The sequence below is a fragment of the Lytechinus variegatus genome, chromosome 11 (genome assembly GCF_018143015.1).
Source record: "Lytechinus variegatus isolate NC3 chromosome 11, Lvar_3.0, whole genome shotgun sequence".
NCBI lineage: Eukaryota > Metazoa > Echinodermata > Echinoidea > Temnopleuroida > Toxopneustidae > Lytechinus > Lytechinus variegatus.
Genome location: NC_054750.1, coordinates 31,868,915 through 31,894,710, shown reverse-complemented (window position 1 = coordinate 31,894,710; position 25,796 = coordinate 31,868,915). Strand labels below are relative to the sequence as shown.

At 36.8% G+C, this 25,796-nt stretch overlaps 1 protein-coding gene across 1 annotated transcript; it reads right to left on the bottom strand.

Moving 5' to 3' along the window:
• Window positions 1–1,964: 1,964 nt before the first annotated feature.
• Window positions 1,965–24,732, bottom strand: LOC121424438 (probable proline--tRNA ligase, mitochondrial). The gene is made up of 12 exons (XM_041620124.1): window positions 24,584–24,732; window positions 21,400–21,543; window positions 17,604–17,785; window positions 16,056–16,125; window positions 15,283–15,363; window positions 14,331–14,403; window positions 13,063–13,170; window positions 12,073–12,198; window positions 10,236–10,386; window positions 9,462–9,597; window positions 8,473–8,655; window positions 1,965–2,459 (listed from the first exon to the last, which is right to left on the bottom strand). The coding sequence occupies exons 2-12, from the start codon at window positions 21,520–21,522 to the stop codon at window positions 2,349–2,351; spliced, it is 1,344 nt and encodes a 447-aa protein (XP_041476058.1). The 5' UTR covers window positions 21,523–21,543; window positions 24,584–24,732; the 3' UTR covers window positions 1,965–2,348.
• Window positions 24,733–25,796: the final 1,064 nt, after the last annotated feature.

The following is a 25,796-nucleotide window of genomic DNA, read 5'->3' as shown; positions in this document are numbered from 1 at the left end:
CTGCTTTTACTTTTGGCTCCCCATATCTTCACCTCACATTTTCTTTCACTGTCATTATATTACAACAATTTACAAGAATGTATTTTAGTACTTTTTTTTTCTAATATATTAAGTATACTTTTCATATTTCACGACATTTATTTATGCTTACCTATAATTTGTATTGTATGATATTATTGTTTGTTTTGTATAATATTATTGTTGAAACTGTTGAAAGTGTGGTATGCTTGATATGAATAAAAACCTTGAACCTTGAACCTTATTTTTATATTTAACTGAATTGATGTTAAGTGTTTGATCCATTTGATATACGTGATTTACATGTGATATACAAAACCAAATCCGGCTGAATTTTTGTGGGCGGGGCATACGTGGCTCAATTTTCAATATAAAGGATCAATTTTCAATGTAAAATTGCCTCTGAACCTGATGTGGGATGTTTTTCGGGTAAAATTTTGATGAAATCGTAATTAGTAACCACTAAGCTAACGAATAAATCAGCATCTTTGCTGTATTTCATGAGACCTTTAATTGTTGACCCAAAACTTTCATATTTTTGTAACAAACTAACAGACCAACGGGAATAGTGATTATGAGGTCTCTGCCGAACTTTGTTGGACATGCATGAATTGCACTTTCCTGCTTGTAGAATATACAAAAGATGCAAGTGATCACTTGACTAATTGAAAGTTATAACATCTAAACACAAAAGGTACTTGATACAGTAAAAACAGTTAACTTTGCGATGCATCGTTCACATACCCATGTAAGTTTGGTCAGACCAATTTCACCTATATTTCCTTCAACATTTTTAACATACCATGGGAGTGTTTCACAAAGATTTAAGTATGACTTAGAGTCGCACTTTAATGTCTTGTTGCGCGCAGTATATAAGGCATGACAGCATTGGTCAGATCATGCCAAGAGGACGCGCACTACTGCGTATTGATCAATAAGATTGCGCGTTGCATATCATGTACGCGTCGACATTTAAGTGCGACCTAAGTCATACTTAAATCTTTGTGAAACACCCCCCATATATAAAAGAGGCACATAAATGTCAAGATTCAAGGCTGTCAAAAAAAAAAATTAGTATCCACTGGGATCCGATGGTCCCTGCCCTAGCCTATGGGAAATATATAAAAAGTTTTGAAAGCGGTCAATGGTAAAACCAGGGGCCCGTTGCATAAAACTTTTTACCTGAGAAAACTCAGGTTGTTTTTACCGGAGTTTTTGCCCTGTGTTAAAGTCAATGGCAGAAATCAGACTAACCTTAGTTTTCAGTTTTTACCTGAGTTTTCTCAGGTAAAAAGTTTTATGCAACAGGCCCCAGGGTCTCCCTCTCACATGCCTGGTAAAACGTAGTGAGTGTTTACCTGATTGCTAATAAAGCATGACAGCTTGTAAGCAAGCAACCAGAGGACAGACAGCTTAAGGTCCCCTCCGAGGGACCTGGTAATGTGGGCACTAGAGCATCAATCATGTCACCAGAATACAAAACCCTAATACACCTCCTGTACAGTGTGTTGAAGGACAAGTCCACCCCAACAAAAATTATTTGAAATAAAAAGAGCAAAATCAAACTAGCATAACACTGAAAATTTTATCAAAATCGGATGTAAAATAAGAAAGTTATGAGAAGTCTTGCTTAATTTCACAAAACAGTTATGTGCACATCCTGGTTGGTATGCAAATGAGGGGACTGATGTATGTTATTACATGAAATATAAGTTACTTCAATTTTCTCCTTATTGTCTTGAAAAACAAGGTTATATTTCTCCCTGAACATGTGGAATTGCCACTGTTTGAACATTTTGTGGTTCAACCAAGAGGGACCTAATTGTCAAATCTGTGAGAATTGAAATATTGTACAATTCAAACAATGAAAACAAAAGAAATAGTGAGTGACATCATCAACTCTCATTTGCATATCACTGTTTTGTGCATACCACCGTTTTGTGAAAAATAAGCGAAACTTTTAAATTTCATAACTCTCTTGTTGAACATCCGATTTTGATGAAATTTTCAGCACTATTCTTGTTTGATTAATATCTATTAATCCAAATCAACCCTTTTCTAGGGTTGACTTGCCCTCTAAGTAGGATAATCTCAATCCTTAATAAGTGTTGAATGCAACCATCTTAAAAAGTAGTTCTTTGGATGGAAGAGGTTACAAAAGAAACTGGGATCTGTACTTTAATGCATGAGCATTCTTTTTCTCCTCCTCGTCCTTCTGAAGTATAGTCCACCATATACATGCAACTTGATGACAGACCACAAGCACTTACTGTCTAGAATCCCTTCATCAATGTAGCACCAAGAATAATTTTCTAGTTCATTGCGAATCATCATAAGACAGTGATGGATTCCATTTGCTGAAGTAACTCCACTTTTGATAGATATTCTGTGCTTCCCGTTGCCGTGTTGATCACCTCAAACTTGGGATCCGGTTCCAGTGCCTGGAAATCAGAGGAATGTAATAGGGAATAAAGGCCACCGCACACCTTGCGACCCGACTGGTCGCCGACTGGCTTGCGACTGAGTGAGTGGAGATGAGTCGCAAGGCAGTCATAAGCCTCGACACCGCACACCTTGCGATCCGATCTGCGACTCACGCATGCGCTTTTTGCTCTTTGGCATAGCGTCTGAGAAATTGCGCTTACTACTGCGTATGCGCTTTGTTCATCATAATACGCCTTATGCAATTCTGCTGTCTGATTGGGTGGTGGTTGGATTGAGCTTGTGATTCAGTCATTAGGATACGACATGTCAAATCCTTCTGATTTTCCTTGTGACTTGTCTCTGACCGGTCTGCGACTCTCAAGTTGACAAGAGCTGTGATGTCACATCCCCTCACCCAGTCGCAAGCCAGTCGGGTCGTAAGGTGTGCGGTGGCCTTAAGACACTGAATAGTAAGCTTATCTGTAGCAATATCAGGGAAAAGATCATTAATCTTTTGAACATCCATCCCCCTTTATCTCCATGCTTTCCTTACTTCAAAATCAAGCAATGATAATTTGATAGTGTTACATCTTGGGTACGTTTATGTGCCAATTTTTTATCCTAGAATCACGATTCAAAAGACGATTCTGCAGAATCATGATTGCATTTAATCAAAACTAAAAAGTATTCCTGTTTCAAATCATAAACACCAAACACGGAAAAAAGGGCATTTGGAAAGATGTTTCTGCAGCATCATATTCGAAATAGGTCAAATAAATGTAATGGTGATGTGGATCATGATTCTATAACGTCATTGTGTTGGTCTACTTCTGTGTTTATGCCATACTGCGCGCTGCCATTGCTATTCTTCGCTTTCACTTCATGCAGTAGCAGTGCACATGCATTGAAAATGGACGTCCCGTATCATTCGCGATTAAACCCACTTTGAAGTTGACCAAAAAGACCTGGGTCAAACTTACGATGTGCACTGGCTAGGCCTGAAGTGAGGTAGAAATGGCGTTAGGAGGGTCGACTTAAACCCTGATACTGCAGTTACCATGATTTAGGTTTGCGTTTGGAATAAATATTCAAATCATGACTTTGGCTTAGGCCTCATAAACGCAGTCTTAGAAACAGGCCAATTATTTCAAGAACATACAGTGGGTCAGATCTTAATACTTTATGAAATTGCCCATCTGATAAGATCTAAAAAGATAAGGTAATATACTAAGCATCACAGAACATATGCATGACATATTGAAACAATTCATATTGCTGAAGCAAATGTCATAGAACCGCCCTTTACATATCTCATCAAATAAATTAAAGTGGGAGTGAACTGTAAGTGGTCTCTCATTGACTGCGTGTTATAAATACATACTCTTAAAATATACCACTTCATGGGGGTGTTTCACAAAGATTTAAGTATGACTTAGGTCGCACTTAAATGCCGACGCGTATCTGAAATGCAACGCGCAATCTTATTGATCAGTACGCAGTAGTGCGCGTCCTCTTTGCATGATCTGACCAATGCGGTCAAGCCTTTTATACCTCGCGCAACTAGGCACTTATAGTCTGGTCTGTTAGCGTCAAAAATGCCCTACTTGTGGACACGGTGGACAAAAGCATGATTTTTTCTCCAGACCTTTATTTATGTATAAGAATTAAGAATGGGGTATGCTCCAAAAAATCTGGCTGCAGGAACAGTGAAAAAATGGGTGAAAATGTCAGAATTTATGAGTTCAGATTTGTCTGATATATAGACTAGCGCTGGTGCAAAACTCAATAGCAGTGCATTATTTTGCATTGGATTAGTTCTTGAATTCAGACCCTTTTTGAATAGATCTTCTGTTTGTCCTTGCATCTCAATGCACCAAATATTTAAAGCAGATGCTAAACAAGCTGAAGGGTGACGGTGGAGGGGGTTGAATGTTGATGTGTATGTACATATTTTGGTCTTGGGGGAAAGATTTGCAAGACACATTTTTTGCATGTGTTGGAAATTGTGTTGCCATGGTAACAGTGTACCATTGCAAAAATAAGGTAAAAATCTTGCAGTTGGAACTACTTCCTCTGTTTTCATCCAATTCTCATGAAATTTGGCACACACATTGATCTTGAGGTGAAGATGTCCAATACTTATATTTGTGTGTCTTTCAGAAATCTTGTTGCCATGGCAACAACATATTATCTGGTGAAAATTGGGGAAAAAACCTTACAATTCAAACTGTTTCATCAGTTTTCAATCAATTTTCATGAAATTTGGCACACACATTGGTATTGAAGTAAAGATGTACAAGGCACTTTTTGTGTGTGTTTCCAAAATCGTGTTGCCATGGGAACAACATATATTATATGGCAAAATTTAGGAAAAAAAAACCTTGCAATTTGAACTACTTTTTTCATCAGTTTTTTTGTTGTTGTTGTTTTGAACCAATTCTCGTGAAATAATTATGGCTCACACATTGGCCTTGAGGTAAAGATGTGCAAGAACCTTTGTCAGAGAGTGCATTGCCTTGGTAACCACATTTGGCCAGAAATATGGGGAAAACTCATTGTGGATCAGTCTACTTCTCAGTTTTCAGCCTGTGCTCATAGAAGTTGACACAAATATTCATGTTGGGTAAAGATTCATATTCAGTATTAAAAGGGAATCAAGCCTAATTGGTCATAATGTTGTGTGCATGGAAAAGGAGAAAAATAAGAATGGTGAAAGTTTTAAAGAAATCGGACAAGCAAAATAAAGCTATGGCTGCTATAAAATTAAGATCCCTAAGGCTACTTGTATATGTAGAATTCAATTGGCAACTGGGTAAGTAAATTATGACAAGGGGTGAGGCCGCAAGGACAACGTTCCCATAAGACTAGTACTTAGTTATCAGGATTTTTGGTTTTCTCCTAAATCCCTATTCCATTGGGGCCGTAATATAAACCCGGTAACTATATGTGTTATGTCCTCATGAAAGAAAGATATAATTTGAAGTAAAACTTTTGAAATTTTTTTTTTTAGCTAATTAATTATTCCAGTACATGGAAGAGTGGTCCTTGCCTTCTTACATCACTATGACATCACATATGCGGTCAATTTGAAGTCTTCAAGGGTATAGTGATTACCAATGTTTATAACTTTAATATGTTCACAACTTTTTTATGGTTTGTCCGATATTGTTCAAACTTTGACCTATAAACTTGTCTGATTTTTCATTTTCCTCTAAAAACAAGTGTTTATTTGGGTTTGATTCCCCTTTATAACGTCATATATATATTAATCACCTTCAATAATATTTATAGGTTTTTTTTTTGGGGGGGGGGCGGAGAAGGTCCTTAAAAACTGACAACATAAAAATATAGAAGGTTAAAGGCCATGACCATGAGGAACTTAAACACTCTTAAAAAAAAACCTTACATTTTTTTTTTTTTGGGGGGGGGGGCTTTAGAAAATTGCCACATAAAGCGTAAAAGGAAATTATAACGACTAGGAACTTAACCCCCCCCCAAAAAAAGGGGGGGGGGAATCCTTTACACTTCAGCATATTAATTTAAAGCCTCAAACATTCTGCTTTGAAAAAAAAAATGTTTCCGGTGTCCAATTAATCAATGTTTAATTTGAAGCATGAAGCAGGGGCTGTCACAGAAATATACTGAAAAAATTAAATGAAAGAAAATATAAGGCTAAAATCTATTGTGCACATAGGTATATTTTTGATATTGTATGTTTCTGAGTCATAGATTGCAAGTGAATTTCTAAAACAAGTAGATTTTTGTATATATTTATATTTCTATAATTAGTTGCATGATTAAAGGTACACTTTAAAATATGTCAGAAAAAATATACTTAGATAGAGACAGGAAACAGGAGATGGCATGGTGAAGCTCAAAATCAAGAGTGATGTGAAAGTTAAAAAGAAAGAGTAGGAACGGAATATGAATATGAATAAAAGACTGAGTAGGAGAATATAAATAAACAATGGTTAATTGGGTGCTGTAAACAATTTTTTCATCAAATCAGAATGCATTAAACTTCAAATGAATGGTCTGAAGTGCAAATGACTCTTCTTACCTTTGAGGGGGGGGGGGGGCATTTTCTGCTAAAAAGTATATCAGCCCCCTATTTTTTCGGGGGGGGGGGGGTTAAGTTCCTAGTCATAATCCTTTAACTGTAATTTTCATGAGGCCATTTTCTAAAGACCCCCCCCCAAAAAAAAGGGTAATGTCTAGCTTTAAAAATGCATTGACCCCTGAGGGACAAAGGTGTAGACTGGTTTGAGCATGGGGAAGTAGAACTAAAAGTGGTATGGGGAGGGGTGCACATCTTGGAGAGGTGGAACTAAGGTTTGGAAAATCAGCTGTTGAAAGTAGAAGGGGTACACATTTTGTTTTGCTTGCCAGTGTTGGAACTCCCCTGCTTCAGCGGAAGGTTTCATATTCACCCAGTGTACCTCCAGCCTATATGCCCTTAAGGGGATGCGTTTTTTAAGAGTGTTTATCATTTTTATGTTTCTAATGGCCACTGCCTTTAACCTTCTTTGATGTCAGATTTAAAGGACTAATCCTGCCCCTTCCCCCCAAACCCTGAAATATTAATGAAGGTGATTAATACCCCCACATTTTAATGCAGAGAAGACATTTAGAATTTAATATGAATCTTTACCCCAAGATGAATATTTCTTCCAATTTTTATAAGCACTGACTAAAAACGGGGAGAAGTTTGATCCACAATATGTTTTCCTACATTTCTGGCTATCATTTGTGGCTACCCTGGTAATGCACTCTCTGACAAGTGCAAAAAAAAGGTTCTTGCACATCTTTAGCCCTAGGCCAATGTGTGAGCCAAATTTCATGAGAATTGGTTCAAAACTGATGAAGTAGTTCAAATTGCAAGTTTTTTACCTAAATTTTGCCATATGATATTTTGTTACCATGACAACACAGTTTCTGAAGCACACATAAAAAGTGCCTAGTACATGATCTTTACTTCAATACCAATGTGTGTGCCAAATTTCATGAAAATTGATTGAAAACTGATGAAGCAGTTTGAATTGTAAGTTTTTTTCTCAATTTTGACCATATAATATGTTGTTACCATGGCAACAAGATTTCTGAAAGACACACAAAACTGTGTCTTAGACATCTTCACCTCAAGAACAATGTGTGTGCCAAATTTCATGAGAATCGTTTAAAAACAGAGGAAGTGGTTCTAACTGCAAGATTTTTACCTTATTTTTGCAATAATACACTGTTACCATGGCAACACAATTTCCGACACATGCAAAAAATGTGTCTTGCAAATCTTCCAAAGACCAAAATATGTACATACACATCGACATTCAACCCCCTCCACCGTCACCCTTCGGCTTGTTTAGTATCTGCTTTAAATATTTAGTGCATTGAGATGCAAGGACAAACAGAAGATCTGTTCAAAATGGGTCTGAATTCAAGAACTAATCCAATGCAAAAAAATGCACTGCTATTGAGTTTTGCACTAGCGCTAGTCTATATATCAGACAAATCTGAACTCATAAATTCTGATATTTTCACCCATTTTTTCACTGTTCCTGCAGCCAGATTTTTGGGAGCATACCCCATTCTTAATTCTTATACATAAAGGTCTGGAGAAAAAATCACGCTTTTGTCCACCGTGTCCACATAATTTCGCTAACTGACCAGACTATTAAGTGCGACTCTAAGTCATACTTAAATCTTTGTGAAACACCCCCCATATCTACTAATACTACAGACTACAGACCATAATTGACCTATAATTGTATTTGTACAGAGAAACTAATGTTTTGAGAGGAAAAGTAATTGTCTTGCTACTTGGTAAAATAATTATTGCAGTATAAATGTATTGTATAGTTAATTAGCATGTTATCATTCAAGTGGGTCTATATTACTAGACTGCACTAGCATTGCGGGTCACGAAACTGGCCAGGTAAGAGTAGTTGAGGACTCGAGATGGCGCTATTGGTTCGTATCTGCTTTGAAACAACTCAGTTTACATACCTCATCGAGTAACTTAAAACAACTCACCCTCTTGCCCACAACAATGATCAATGGATACCCAATACGTGAAGCATCCTTCACCCGCCTTCCAATAGTCATGTGACCTCTATCATCCAATAGCATGTCTGATGCAAGATGAGGTGCGTGAAGACACACATCCTGATATAGCCACTCGGCTAGGTGTATAGCAGAGCTCTCTTTTCCTCCTTCCTGTGAAAACAGCAAGAGTCAACTCAAATCATAATGTATCCTTACCCGATTTACAAGAAGGCTCTTATACACCACTATCAACCTGCACGCACACTACGATCATCCCAATCTAGTCTTTTATATATTCCACTATCAAAAAATCCTGGGGCGATTGAGCCTTTGCTCATGCCAGACCATCCCTGTGGAGTTCACTACCAAAGGAGCTGAAGAACTCAAACTCTGCAACATCCTTTAAGAGCAGCCTAAAATTACATTTGTTCACCAGCAGGTACTAGGTTTGAAGACAGACATTTTCCTCATTCTTAATTTACCCTTGCATGTACTTCTCTTTAATTTTCTTTACTTTTATGTTTTGCTCTCTTCTAAGCACCTTGAGCATTTAATCAATATCGAAAAGACCCTATATAAATCATAGGTATTATTATCATAACAACTCCAATCTATTATGGTTTAAAATGAGCTATGCCACATTATGCTATAGTGCAACAAAATGTCTGACAGCTAGATTAAGCCATACTTGAATTCCCCCTGCCCCTGTGATTTCTGCCCATCAGGCATTCGAGGATTTTTTCTTCCTACTGGCTACCTATTTAGTACACCTGGGTAGAGAGTGGCAAATGCAGATAAATGCCTTTCCTGAAGACACAACGAGTGCTGCTGAGGGATTTGAACTCTGAGCCAAGTGGTTTAAACAGAGTCTGGAGAGAGCGCTGCAGAGGGATTTGAACCCTGAGCCACGTGGTTCGAGTCCAGAGGCTTATAAGCACTGATCCACAACACCTCTACAAACGCAGGTACCTACCTACCTTTGGGGATATTATGCAGACCTGGTAAGGTGCTATGACCCGTGGCCATCTGATCTCTTTATCTGATGATAAGACCTCGATAGCCGCAGCCAGTATCCTGGTTACACCCAGTCCATAACAACCCATCTCTGTTAATCTGTCAAAAAAAAAGAAGATTCAACTCAACTTAGTCAATTTCAATGATAAAATATTCAAAATCCCCCTACATAGAAGTGAACCAAAGAAAGAAAATAAACATTGATGACTACGGTGTGGACTTGAAAAGGATTTTTTTTAAAGGTAAGACTTCACCTGTAAGTACTCCACATTCATTTACAATGTATTAACACTTCCGGTTGAGTGCCAAGTGCATTTATATTAACAATCATTACACACTAATCTTTCATGATGAGTGAGAAATTGAAAGAAATAATTGCACATGAACTGTCTCTTAATTTTGATGACACAAGTGAAATAATTTTACTGTAACCTAATAGAAAATTATTAGGTTGATTATTTTTTGCTGATTGACAACAGGGGGTGCTGCTCCTATATGTGATGTCACAAAATCTTGTTGAAATCATAACTCTGATGAATTTTCACCAAATATTTCTTTACTAAGTTTATTCAATTATTCTGCTTTTATTAATATAAACTTGAATTCTCTATGGATCTCCAATACAAGAAAAAGATACATGTAATTCTCTAATTAGAAGTGATATAGTCCTTATAACTTGTAGTGTTAGAACAATTACCATTAAGAATAATTCATTACCAAATTTTGAAATCATTTACCTAGACTTGCCCTCTTCATCAAAGAAGTCCGCTTTGAAGGTCTTGGAATACTTAGTGCCCAGTAAAAAGGCGTGGCCCACCTCGATGCCTTGCCTTAACCCCATGGGGCATTCAGGCCGTGACAGGTGAACTGGGCATGAAGGTATGCCCTCTATCGATGTAAAAAGAAAATGGTTAAAGCAGTTACACCTCGGTCCAAATGTGACCAGCCACCCCGAGAACAAGTCGTCAGAAAATGTTCTTCGTAAACAGCTTTAACAATAATTTGGTATTCAAAAAGTAAAACTTAGAAAATATGCTTACATAAAAGGGTAAACAGTTTTCTTCATATTAATAAACTTTTAAGATTCTTTATTTACAGAACTTTTTTTCTGGACTACTTGGAGTGTGCAAAGTGTGCACATCTCATGTTTGACTTTGGAGTGAACCACAAATTTCACACCTTGTTTTCTTCTCAATTTTCTGACAAGCTTTGTATCAATTTAAACCTTAGGATGTGCTTTTTTGAGCTAAATAGCCATTTCATTTTTAGTGACTTATTGTTAGTTTGGGGGTGGCAGGTCTCAAGATGAATCAAGGGCTTGGTAAATGCTCTAGGGCTTGATGTATATGAAACTTTTGATTGCTGAATTCTGTATTTCCCATACGCTTTGTACAAGGACCATCCAGTTCTAGAATGCACCAGGTCGATTTAGAGTAAATGTAAAGCCTGGGTCCCATTTCACAAAGACACCATGTCTACGACAATATTACTATCAGCCAATCAGATTTAACGATTTCTGTAGCTTTTAACTATTATTGCAAAGTTGTAATTATTGCAAGTTTTGATTTAGAGTAAATGTAAAGCCTGGGTCCCATTTCACAAAGACACCATGTCTACGACAAAATTACTATCAGCCAATCAGATTTAACGATTTCAGTAGCTTTTAACTATTATTGCAAAGTTGTAATTATTGCAAGTTTTGATTTAGAGTAAATGTAAAGCCTGGGTCCCATTTCACAAAGACACCATGTCTACAACAATATTACTATCAGCCAATTAGATTTAACAATTTCAGTAGCTTTTAACTATTATTGCAAAGTTGTAATTATTGCAAGTTTTATGAAAGCCCCAGGAGACAAGATTGGAAGGAAATCAGGCTAAAATTCAGAACGTCTATATTACGCAACGATCAAAGGAGTCCTCGGCCCCGTCTTACAAAGGGTTATGATTGATCCGATCAACTTCAACTCTATGGAAATCCAACAATGTCCTAATTTTCTATCCAGCAATTTTACACATTGACCTTGGTAAACAAAGAAAAGCAAAAACAAAATAAAAGAGCGAAAAGCGGGTTGTGATTTGCTTTTTTTTTTAAACAGAACCACAGAGCTGAATTCTGTTTTTCCTTTTTCAGGACTGAAAAATAAAATGACTTATCCATTTGTACCTTGATTACTATGTGTCCACCAGTGAGATCACAGGTCAAATATTGTGTATGAAAAATAATTCTAAAAACTGTAGTTACCTTCTGAACTTTTACATCACTTATAGAACTATTTCAGTGAAGAATCGCTTATCTAAAAGGCATATTCTCCGCCCTGTGAGATCTAATCCATAACCACCTGAACTATGTCATATTTTACTAGGTTAATCCCAACACCAGCCCCATTTCAAGCATGGTGTGGTAGCTGTCGGTCCATGTCAGCGTTGCCATTACAACACCGTAATTGAAATCACCCACTGATGTTTACATGTAGACCTGAAGCAAGGCCTGGATTAATCAATCATCCAAAATACGAAGTGCAATATCAGTCATTTGCAGACATGGTGGAGAATCTTGAATTATATGCTCACCTATTGTTTCTTGGTTGACTGCATAACCACACCTTGAACAGTGGTACACCTGATCCTCCCCTATGTCAGATAACAGGTGAAATTCATGGGAGGATGATCCCCCAATAGCTCCAGTAGCACCGACAGCTGAAACGAGAATATTAATGGCAATAGAATAATAAGAACAAAGACAAGTCACTCCTCCACTTCCTCCTCCTTCTTCCTCTCATTCTTCTTCTCCTTATTCCTCATGCTTCTCCTCCTTCTTCCCCCTTCTTCTTCCTCCTCCTCTACCTTCTCCTCCATCTTTGTCTACATCTTCATCTCCATTCATCCTCCTTCCTCTTCTCCTTCTTCTCCTCCTTCTTCTTCTCCTTCTCCTCCTCCTTCCTCGTCTTCTTCTTCTTCTCCTTCCTCTTCTTCTTCTTCTTCTCCTCCTCCTCTTTCCTTGGATTCAGAAAAAAAGTTTAGATCACAATAATACCAAAGGTAAAAGAGGGGCATTGTGACCAATCAATTGGGTACAGCATCCAAGGCTGTACCTTTGAATGCCTCTAGAGGCCTTGGATGAATTTACCCCCCGCCTGGGGGTGTTGTGGTCTAGTGGTTATGACTCTCATCTTTCAATCTGGAGGACACGAGTTCCATTCCCAACCATAGCGCATTTTTCTTCAGCAAGAAATTTACCCACATTGTGCTGCACTCAACCTAGAAGAGGAGAATGGGTACCAGGTAGGAAGAAATGTATTGAATGCTTGAGCACCTACATGTATATGGAGGCTCGGCTACAGCATGTACACGTATGTTAATAAAGTAGCTGCGCTAAATAAACGGTCCATATTATATCATTAGTACATGTATCTAATTTTCATAGAACACATTGTAATGTGTACATCGTCTGAAGCAAAGTTGAAGGCTTCTTGCTTATCCTTAATCCTATATACATGTACATAAATTATCATGAATTTCACTTCTCCAAATCACCAATTTGCGATTTCATAGGTACTGTACCTTGTACAATTGGGAGATTAAGAATGCTGAAGATTTCTTTGTATGCTTCACAAACATATCTATACGTCTCCTCAGCCTTCTCTATGCTAGAGTCAAATGAGTACAAATCTGAAAAGAAAAGAGTAAGACAATGACTACTAGTAATTGCTTCAAATGAAGTCAATACACTCATATTCACTTATAACTAATATGGAGTGGATATGACCATATCCTCCCCTCAATAGCATTTTCTAAACCAAGATGCATCATCGATAACAGACAATTGTTGGAGTACAAATAACATAAATATTCTGGTTCCTGATGATGAATTCAACAAATCTATCTATCTGTCCAACTATATGTTGATACATTTATTACCTTATGTGTACACATTACGTAATCTACACAATTTGTTTAAACAGCGATGTTCGGTATGATTTGAATTGATTTTTTCCATTCTTGTCTTTATTTACAATTCATGATAAAGGATAATTTCAAGTTACAAGTGAGCATGTCTAGAAAAATAACAAATCATTCAATGACTAAGTACAATAAGTTGGATAAGCATGAAGTGCCACTGAAGCCAGAAGGGCCTGCTTGGCAAAGGATAGTTCGCAACAACATAAATCAATGAAACAATGAAACTTCATGATATATAAATAACAACAAACAAATACATATCAATAATACTTTCATTTATTCTATTCAATACTTTCATTAAAAAAAATAATAAAGATGTAGACATAAAGGAGTATAGCTAAAGACAACATTTAAAACAAGTAATACAAATGTACAAATGAAAGTATTAGGAGAGGCAGAAAGGCAGAGCCTTATATTAAAAGCCAATCTCCATACAGATCAGATTTAAATTTTGAATTGTTGATTAAAAGTAGCAAAGTAAAATTAATTGAAAATAGTACAGTTAAATCATACACCCATACATCAACATCGACACACATACACCATTCATTATCAAAAACCCACAAACACACAAGCATACATTTCGTATTCAAAATATCATACTGTTACATTTTTAGAGGTACATGTAATATGTAGTAGTAAAGATTTCATTTTTCTTCTAAAAGTATTCAGTGTTGGACTCTGTCTTATTGTAATTGGTAATTCATTCCAAATCAAAGGACCTTCATAAGAAATTGTATTTTGATAGGTTGAAGTGCTTGTTAAAGGAAAGTGAAAATTATTGGAATACCTAGTTTGATGATTAAAAAATAAAGAGAGAAAGAATCTAACAAATTCCAAAGAACAAAATAAAACAAGGAGAATTTTACCTTTCATTAGGAATTCCCGTCCACGAAGCAATCCGTATCTTGGTCGCATTTCATCTCGAAATTTATTTGTGATCTTGAATACGGAAAATACAGCAAGTAAGGCAAATAATATTTTGAATGCACAATGCAAAACCATTTGTAATATTTCTTAGAAAAAAAGACAGTGTGAGAAATTTATATCACATCACATGTATGGGAGGTGTTTGCATGTGATGTCACAAAATTCAAATTTTAAAATTGGTTATATTTAGACAAATTTTGTGCCAATACATTTCATTCATTTTTACATACTTTTATGAGAAACATGATTAAGTGCCTTGCTTCCAGTGTAGACATGTCTTGCATGATTCAAATTTGGCCTATCCTTCCTGGGTCAAACTGTGCATGGTTGACCTACATGCATACTAGGTATTTCCAAGGATAAACATGAATACCAGTTGTTGTAACGATCTCAAAATGGGTTCGAACAGAATCCAATAAAATGACCACCCAAGGATTTGTATGAATGAATGAAAAAAACGTGTCAAATGGCTTTGGAAACATGTGAGAAATTAGCAAAATAATTACGGAATTCCAAAAGATGTTGGATATTTTTCCAAGCAATATCAATGCATTGTCCTACATACACCTTTTTGTGTTAGTTATCATCAGAATTATAAGTTTTCACCTAAGATTTCATGATGACTTGATTTCATTGTACCAGATCTCGATCTATTATAATATGGTGTCAATTAACCTTGATTTTAAAGGCTTTCTCTTGAAATAATTGTTCACTGCAATCGCTCTCCTTTACATTTAAATGACACAGTATGGCATGCAGTGGTCAGTCTTGATATGGGGTAGACTCGGTGATGATAAAAAAATCACCTAATTGCTCTCCTGCAGAAACCATGTCGTAAATTGGTATTTTGGTTTGGTGATTCTAGCTTAAAAAACTCGCTCTGAACATTACCTGATAAAGTTTTATGGGCAGATGTTTGTGAGACAGCATCTTTTCTCCGGCTATTATATCCGTTACTGCTTCCTCATGTGTCTGAAAAAAACGAAAAACAATCACAAAATAATATTTGCGAATAAAGTTATGATATGATCACCTTTTAACAGGACACAGCTACAAAATATATTTTGGCAATACACACAAATGTACATGTAACTTTACATAATGATGAAAAAAAAGTCAAGCAGTCAACCCCCCCCCCTGTCTCCTATAAATGATATTTTACTTTCTATTATTACCTGTATCAGACATCTCAGCTGGTGAATGACAAAACTGTATTGCCCTATATATCATATCATGAAGAGATGGGTATATTATTTGCAGTTTAGTTTGCTCTGTCATTCTGCGCGAACTGACTTTGCATGCAAAGTTGACGCAAATTATACCTTTGTATTTTCCCTGGTCTCACATCTGGGCATCAGAAGACGCGTAGAAAAAGATACGCATCATATGTAACTGCGCATCAACAGTATACATGTGCATCATGTCATAATCACGATAAGACAACGCAAGATACTACTACGTCCCAGGCCCTAGTCAGGGACACAACATTTCAATTATGTCACAATGTTAAAGTTTATTTTGCCAATGGTGAAACTGAAAATACACGATTTGAAATATATAGGACATAGTTCCCACTTCCCAGACTTAATAATCTTGTAATCTACAGTTATAGAACCTCTATCAGCGACAAATATCAAGATAACTATAAAGCAGGAATTACTTACTGGGCCCAAACAGTATTCAACATCATGGCGATCACGTAAGGTTATCAGCTCTGGACCATATTCGGAATACCTGTCTAGCAGGAAAAGAGGGGAGATTTCAGAGGAAATATGATTCATCAGGGGCCCATTGTTGCAAATCAAATGCAACTCAAAAAATCTTGCGCAACTTGATTTTCAGCCAATGAAGCACCCGCATTTGGGACTTGCGCTTAACTGATATTTTGACTTGCGTTTATTTAACCCTTTCTGCGACAGGCCCCAGAACGGTAAATTGCCTATTTGTCCACTGCCAACTCGTTCATTCACTTTCATTCAGTCTCATGCCTTTCCCATCAACATTTTGTCTATCAGCCATCTGGTCCAATCATCGGTTCGTTTAATCACCATTTCATCTAATATTAGTTCATCTCATAACCAGTTTGTCTAATATCCATTTCATTTTCATTCGTTTTGCACAATTAACACTTAGTCCAATTAGACCAAACGGTATATGGACTAAATAAAATGGCCATTTGACCGACTGGTTATTAGACAAATGGAGAATGGATGAATTGGCAATTAGACCATGTGGATAGTGTACGAACTGATGGTAGACCAAATGATAGTAGACAGGTTGGTGATTGGACGAACTGGCATTAGACGAATTGAATTTAAACCGAACAAAACATATTCCATCACTGATTAAAGACCATCTTAATTTTTCTGATTCTACAGTGTCATGTGACCTTTCTAAATTCATAGAGTTACTGTATTCTCTTATGCCATCTATGCAGCTTTGAATATGAAAATAAATCTGTGAATGAAACCAAGAATTAAATGACAATCAGTGCCTTGTGCATCCCACAGAATAGAGTTCATGTACTACAAATACAAAAAATATTTTCCTCTATTAATATGTCTGATATAAGGCAACTTCTACTTCTGTCATCATCGTCATCCTCATCATTTTTTAAAAAATTTGTTTCCCCTCCACAGGGATTTTATTATTATTCAAGCATAACAAGATATCTTTTCAATGACAAACCAAATTAATAACAACGAAATACAGTAAAACAGTGATTGCAACAAATATATAAATTGAACTGTCAGGTTCACATAATAGTAAACAATTTAAGGAATAAGCAATGAGTAAATGAACAATAATATTCATATGTATCCATTGTTCAAACCTGTCCCATATATGTTTAATACATGTACATTCACAAAGTAGATGAGTAACTGTTTCACGGTGTACATAAAAAGTACACTCTTTTTGTTGAGCTAAATTAATTTTAAACAATATTTCATTTGTATATAAAATGCGTTTCAGTTCATCATCACCACCACCATAATTATCATTACAATTATAATTATTATTATTGTTATATTATTATTATTACTATCATCATTATTACAATCATTTTCATTTTCATCATCATCATTATCTTCACCATTATCATCATGGTGGGGAAAGTGCCCACCTGCTACATGTACCTGTAATGATATGGGAAGTTAATAAGTTCTACTTCAAGAATATCAACAAAGGCAATATTCCCTAGTGTCACTGACCTTCCAGACGTCTTCCAGAGGGAGGAGGGGGTCATTCCTGGCATGGCAATTTTCTGACCTCCCACCTTTCGCATCTCTGTGTCAATGACTTTGATCAGCTTTTCAAGCGCCCGCAAGGTCAAGGGCAAAAGGTGAAAGGTTCCTGGGCTTGCCTGTCTGATTAGACCGGCATCTAACATCAACTGTTTAAGACATCAAATTCAAATTAAAAAAAAAGTTAAAAAGAATTAAAGGCAAGTCCACCTTCACAATGACTTCATTTTGCTACATTGTAAATAATTATGACTTTCAACCCAGTAAACAAGATAACATTGATAGATCTGTTCGACAAATAAGAAAACAATCTTGATTTTGATAAATTACAAAAATCAGACGAGAATAGCACAGAAAACTTTATTAAAACAAATGTCAAGAAAAATATTTAAAAGGTTTGTGATTGGTCTTGAAGGGCCATTCTTGCTCACGTGTGACAGAAATTACGACAAATTATAATTTTGATAAGTTTAATCTAAAAATTTGAGAAATCTATAACTAATTATGATTTTGAAAGTTTAATTTGAAGTTCAACTTTTCAAACTCAAGCTCCTGTGTGAAGTCACACAAGTGACCTCCTTCTTTTGACCTCTGAACTTGGACCTGCACATCAGAGACAGCGAAAGATATTTCCAAATGGTAATGTTACATACCCTTTAAATAACAAAGTCTCTAAAAAATTTAGATTTGTAACATATTAAAGTCAAGATTTATCATAAATTCCAAGAATGGCCCTGAAGAGGATTGCGTAATGACGAAGTGATAGAAATGAAAACGAAAAGGTGAGACACAAGTAAGATGAGAGTGAGAAGTATCTTTTTTATACACTGTATAGAACAAATAATTGTTTTCCGTCGTTTTCTGCTCGTTTTCTGTCCGTCTCTTAGGTTATGTTAATTAGTATTAAAACTAAGTTTAGGGACTTTATACAAGCTCTGCTTTTCAGTTAATTTATCTTCAAATTTGTTATGAAATGTCATTGAACATGTACTTGTACTGTTACTTACAATATTACAATATTTTGTTGAATGGAAATAAATAAATCTAATCTAATCAAAATATGGGTTGTAAGCCTGACAAAAAATGATAATTTGGGTTAAAAGCATTAAAAAGTGGAGATGGCGAGGCTGAATAGTCCAAAGAAGCTTGACTGGTCTTGAAGTTCAAGGTTTGATGGACAGCTCTTATTACTTTGAGCAAAGCAATTTTTCGGCACTGCCTATATTGACTTTACATCATATGAATTAAAATATTTTATGCATAGAAATTATGAAACTGTGTAGTGGCAAAATGATTAAAAAGGCATAATTTTTTATCAGTGGTACTATTAGGATAGGGTTGTTTTATGTCAAATTGCCAATGCATATTTGTTTTATTGCAATTATCAAAAAAGAGTTCTTCTTTCTTTTTGTCTTTCTACAATTTATAATTCGTTATAAAGGACTTGTGGAATACTTTACCCGATACATTAAAGTTGTCTGTTACATTCTCATCATTGAAACGTAGATTGAAACAAAACCAGCAATCTACTTATAGTTACAATATAATTCCAACTGCCTACATGTATCTATCTAAGGGGGGGGGGTTGATGTCGATACGTTCGTGTCTGTTATTATTTTTTGCCACTATTCTATTTGTGTGTACCATACTGTAGTAGTCAAGGGCTTTGACAGGTCAATGGCCTTTCTGACTTCCTACATCTGCTACATTTTCTTTTCATTTCTTTTATATTTCTACCATTTTTTATTGCTTATACTGTGATATAAATTCTTTTACTCCTTTGTTGTTGTATCATATTATACTTGTATATATGTTTTCAAAGGATGTCAAATAATTTCTTAAAGGATACACACGAAGAAAATTCACGAAAGTGATGATTATAGACAAATTATATATGGATGGAAAGGTATTGTCTTTTTATACACAAATATATCACTAAAAAGTCTTATAGATGTCGTGGAAATGCAAGAAATGAAATTATTAGACACCCTTCTCAGCCCCCCAGACCGACAATCACGCAGCCGAAAACGGTCGAGAATAATGACGTCACACAATCGACGAGCTCATCAGCTCTCTGTGCATCATGCACTGAATCACCTTACTGACCTGTTCAATATCTTCCGAATTTACCATTTTCTTCATGTTATGTGACATTCAATTTCTGTTTTCGACAACTTCAGACCAAACGTGAATCAGAACTGTGTTCCTTTGCCCGTTTTTATTGAATTGTGGACTGTAAAGACCGATTTTGTCTACTGCATTCGTCATTGTGTTGCTCCACTCCAGTAAGTGAGTGATCAGGGTACCGGTAGTCACTTAAGAACCAAGTTTTAAAGGATACTCGTAAAATTACGTCACTCTCGCCGATGAATATTCATTAGATCGTGGTCGTGCGTGTTCAATACACACTGAGTGCATGCATGCAGAGAGTTTGTATTGAACACGCACGACCACGATCTAATGAATATTCATCGGCGAGAGTGACGTAATTTTACGAGTGTCCTTTCAAACTTGGTTCTTAAGTGACTACCGTGAGGGAGTCGCTGCCCAAAGTAGGCCTAGCCTCTAGTAGACTCTAGGCTAGAGAATCTAACTTGAAAATAAAAAGCAGCAATTAAGAAGTAAGATTTAATAAATACAGGACTGAACAGAATCTCACATGAAAATAAAAAGAGAAAAAAGAGCTGGTAGGAACGGGGAAGGAATATAATTGAAAAAAAAAAAATCAAAGAGTTTCGAACCAGGATCCCCGCACTCACAAAAAAACTACGTGCGTACAGATTTGTCCACAGAGAGTATCTTTATCGTTATTGGGTTCATAATGATATATATACAAAGTGCGTTCGCTGCTGTTGCCTCGCAATGCTTCGGCAATCCAACTGCAATTCCAATCATTTCGCGATGGATATTGCCGTATTTTTTTGTGGTTCCTGAACTTGCTACGGAATTAAATTTCATAATTTTTATTCAGTCGTGAAGACGAATGTCTATGTTTTATATTGATAATAATATCAATGTGGTGCAAGCATGATTTCTAAGTGAAAATATGCTTTGTTTATTCACGTATATTTCTTGAAAACAAATAATTTTTTCTAAGCTAAATATCGGTTACCAAAATATGTTAAATGTGCATTTCATTTTACTGTTCAGAAAATTCAAACTTTTATCTATGTAATAAGACCAATCTTGTGAGGAATAAACAATTCTAAGAGCAAAAAACGCTGATTGGAAAGATCGTCTTCAATGGGCTGCTGTCAGCTCAGATGCTCACTGCTCTTGGTGTGACGTCACTCAGCTGGAGCTCGCCAGAGGACGGACGAAGGCAGAAATATGCCATGAAAATAAGTCATTTTTGAGAGCTGATTTCTGCAAACTCTAATCACTATTTTAAAAAGTGAAGTTATATATCTGATTAGTAATACTTCCCCTTTATAATGATGACCACAAAAAGACATTATAAAATACTTTTGATTCTTTGGTTGTCTACTTTAATAGTTTTATGCATTCATTTATTGAGTCACTCACTCATTCTTTTACCTATTTAATTCATTTACATATTTCATTATTTTAAATATTTTATTCCATATTTCAATTCATTTCCTAATAATCTTTATACATGTAAGGAGGATAACAGTAATCATAATGAAATGAAATATGGAATAAAATGAAATGTACTATGAGGGAAAGTCCACCCTCTTATCAAGGGTAAGTTTTCTGCACCAGTTGGCATGACTGGGACTCTAGTAAAACTAAAGTATCTCACCCGATGACTTTTGCACTTGATGTCTGCTACCTTTGATCCCTCAGGAAGAACTAAGGATGCCTGGTACATCTGTGAAACTCTCTGACAGAAAGCTGAAAGGCATCTACTCCCCATCAAAACCATCTTGGTATAAAATAACTCAGTCTGCAAGGAAACACACACAAATATACAGAGCAATTTCAGGGGATCATAGTTAAACACTTTCATCTCATATAAAGATTTGGGTTAGAATTAGGTTAAAGCAAAATTGAAAGCTCGAGTCCCAAGATTGCAGATGCAAAAACATTTTATGCAAAGCCAAAGAAAGTCGCATGCACATAAATTGGCACTAATGCAGTTTCGCACTGGCCGACTACTGGCCAATTTCACCACCACCAATACTTCGCAAATGTTATAAAAAATCTCTCAATCCCATTTCAAGTTCAAATTGTGCCCAGCATCGTATTTCGCCACTTTCTGAAAAATTTCAATTTTTGTTGGCTTCTAATTTTGTTAAAAATAGCAAATTTTGGATTGAAATCATTACCTGCATGTTCCCGTTCCACACACAAGATACCTTATTGCAAAGAGCATTGTGAGCTGAAATTATGCAAATTTCTCTCTATTTTGTATGGTAGCCGCGATGGAAACTTGGAAATTTTCCCTTCACTTTGCCTCGAATGCGAAAGGTACTTGATACGCAAGAGGGTTAATGAAACAGATGAAAAAGAGAGAGAGGGGGGGAGGGGGTCGAGAAAAAACACTTAAACTTGAACTTTTCAGGTAGAGAGCGAGAGACAAGAGGGGAATAGTGAAAAAGAAAGGGGGAGGTAATAAATTAACAGCAGGGGCACCAATTTGAAGTTGACCGGGGGGACAGGGGGAGTGCCAAATTGATGCTCGCCCTTGGGGCACCATTTTGATGTTTGCCTGGGGGAGGCAAAGCCTTGTTTTATATGGGGGGGGCAACCTCATGTTTCATATGTGTTTTACATATGGGGCAAGAAATTCATGTTTAACTGCCAAGGGCGCAAAAGTGACCTTAAAACATGACTTTGACACTCCCCGGTCAAACATTTAATTGGCGGCCCAAAGGTCGTGAATTTGGTACCCCCCTCAGATTAAGGTCAATTTGTTGCCCCATATGTAAAGCATGCCCCCAGCCTCTTTGAAACATGAGTTTGCCCCCCATATGAAACAACCCTTTGCCGCCCCCAGGAAAACATCAAAATGGTGCCCTAAGGGAGAGCATCAATTTGGCACTCCCCCTCCCGGTCAACTTCAAATTGGCACCCCCGCTGTTAACTTATTACCTCCCCCTTTATTTTTCACTATTCCCCTAGCTTGTCTCTCACTCTCTATCTGAAAAGTTCAAGTTTTTTTATCGACCCCCCCCCCTTCTCCATCTTTTTCATTAACCCTCTTGCGTAACGTGTACCTTTCTTATTTGAGGCAAAGTGCTTTGAATCTACCCCTGCTTTTTTTATAGAGTCGGTCCTTTTCTTACCTCCTGGGCATATTAGCTGCAACACAAAAGCCCAATTACATACCCTTATTCTATACTTCTTACACAACCTCCACACAACTCGTCAAAACTTACTCAGTACTTCATGATTGCAACTTAGAGCCTTAATTGCGGCCCAACGGCACCGTTGATCTCCGACCTTAGCGGAGGAAGAACACAGGAGTTCCTTTGAGTTCCTAACACCAAGTGTCTACCGAGGAGAATACTAGGGCGTGAAACAGGCCACTAACGAACAACAACACAGGAAAAAAAGGAAAATTTTCAAGTTTCCATCGTGGCTACCATACAAAATAGAGAGAAATTTGCTTGATGATTTCAGCTCACAGTAGACGCGATCGCGATAAGGTACATCTTGTGTGTAGGACGGAAACATGCAGGTAATGATTTCAATCCAAAATTTATCTTTAACAAAATTAGTATCCATCAAAATTGAATTTGAAATTTTTCAGAAAGCGGCAAAATACGATGCTGGGCGCTATTTGACCTTGAAGTTGAAATGGGATTGAGAGATTTTTTATAACATTTGCGAAATATTGGGGGTGGTGAAATTGGCCGGTGGTCGGCCGGTGCAAAACTGCCATTATTAGGCCTAGTTATTACATTTTTTCATTGTTTTTGGCGCCCTTAATTCCATTCACCAAAAAGTAGCATCTATTGGCTTGCTAGCGAGTATCTGGATGGTGCTCACACTTAACTTATAGTAAACTGCTCTCTGTAATTGGGATAGTAATAATAAAAAGTCAGAAATTTCCATACAAATTCACAGAAAAGACGATCCAACGACCAAATTTTTTTGGCAAAAAGTAGGTATGTTGCAAAAGCGCCTCTAGGTGCATTCTGAATGAGGCATTGAGTGTCTGGCTAGAATTGCAGGGCAAATGTGGGGGCATTGCTTTGTATTGTTTTTGCATGTGCAAGGAAAGGTTATTCCCCATGGCATCATTGTTTTTACATAGTTGAATGTTTATGGCAGCTGTATGAAAAAAATTCTCATTTGGTGATCTTGCGACTCTGTGTGCTACTAGAACTTTGGCCTTGCTTTCACAACCTCTTGCTATTCACATTTACAGGTATCATCCCACTCTAAAATGTATTCATCCCGATAGAGCAACATTTAAACTATAGGCCTATTGTGGTGAAATTTGAATGAGATCTGACGCTAAAAGATGTTTTTCATGTCCCTGTTTCGGCGGCGTCTGTTATTTTTGGGAGTGTTTTGTTGGGGCACTTCCATATACAAATCCTGCGCATTGCTGTTTTCTATTAGTCCTTGGTCCCAGTTAAGATCACAAATTTTAGCTTAAAAGACAAAGGAATAGGACTAGATCTACATAATAATTGAAAACAGAACAGGCCCCTACGCGATTACATGTACATGTATGAGCATGACGCCATGAGTGACCTTAAAACCGCAATGAATAACTTTCTTATTTTCTGGGCCTGGGCTATTGAGATAAATGAGGTGTTAAATTAAAGGTCTTGATGAGCTCTAAATGATGCCATGAAGAAAACATCTTATTTCTGAGATTTATTTTTTCTGCAAGTCTGCAACATAGGTCTTGGCCTACCTACAAAAAGTAACAAAAGCCTTTTGGGCCATGGCAACAAACATGGATTTCAACGGGTGGGACATTATGTTATATTTTTTTCAATCCAAGATTAGAACGAATTCTGACTTACATTGGTTCTCAAAGCCTAACGACACTAAATATAGGTAGCATACCAGTACGATGACAAAAATTTTCCAAATTCAACAAACATGTGACGTGACTTTCTGTGAAATAAAGCCGTAGCGTGTAAGTCACCTTTTCTCAGGATTGTAGCACATGCCAATGTAGACCAATTGACGTAGAGGGCGTCAATTGCGCAGAGTTGCTACAAGGCAAATCGTTGGAGGTGGAGGTGCCGTCGGTGGCCGAGTGGTCTAAGGGGGTCTTAGGCGCCGACTATACATTTGAAAGTCCGGGGTTCGAACTATGCCCTGGGCGCAATTCATTCATTCGACAGTCATTCGACAATCCTGTATTGAAATATATAGAACGCGTGGCCACCCTTACAAGCTATTTTTGAAAAGGAGTAGTCTGGCAGTGAGAAAAAACACCTTCAGTGTTAGAGTGGTTAATCACTAGAACTCTTTGCCTGCTGAGGTAGTCACAGCATCAACAATCAATGGCTTCAAGACAAAGTTAGACGAGTTCTGGTCTGGGTGGCATTATGTTCGCGCATGGGAATAGTGCCTTTTTCATTTAAATACATTGGCACAGCACATTGCACAAATAGCACAGACTCAGTTTTCGAACTTTGGCCAAGCTAGGAAGACAACAATATAGACCTGGAAACTTGACTGCAGGAACAATTGTATTTTTCCAGTAGATGCGGTATAAAGAAAATGCTGTATGCATTTTTGGAAACTATGTGTGGACTTGTCTTTAAAAGATATAATAAAATCCTCTCAACCGGCTGATATGCAGATTGGTCTGCGAAAAGATTTTGGAATCAACATGTACCGACTAGTAGCAGACTATGATGCTCAGGGGCGGATCTAGATTTTTTGTAAGGAGGGGGTTTGACCGAGAAATTTGACAAGCAAAAAAAAGTTCACTATAAAATGAAGGTAATTCATTTTTGTTTATTTTACTTGGCAGTCCAAGTGGGGGGGGGGGAGGGAATGGGCGGATCCAGGATTTTCCAAAAAGGGGGCACATTTTTCCAATGAAAAATATGACAAGCCAAAAAAAAGGAAAGAAATGGTTTTTATAAACAAAAATTAGGATATTTCGTCCCCCAAAAAAATTGACAAGCAAAAAAAAGGTCTTCGCTTTCAAAGGGGGATTGATTGATTGATTTTATTTGGCAAGTCACCATAACATATATACAGTAGCATTAAAACAAC

Excerpts from the sequence above, each read along its gene's own strand:
- LOC121424438 (XM_041620124.1), bottom strand. The coding sequence starts at position 21,522 with ATGGTTTTGATGGGGAGTAGATGCCTTTCAGCTTTCTGTCAGAGAGTT. Across the intron at positions 12,199-13,062 it reads TAATCTCCCAATTGTACAAG|CTGTCGGTGCTACTGGAGCT; the intron begins GTACAGTACCTA and ends TTCTCGTTTCAG. Across the intron at positions 10,387-12,072 it reads AGTCAACCAAGAAACAATAG|AGGGCATACCTTCATGCCCA; the intron begins GTGAGCATATAA and ends TTACATCGATAG.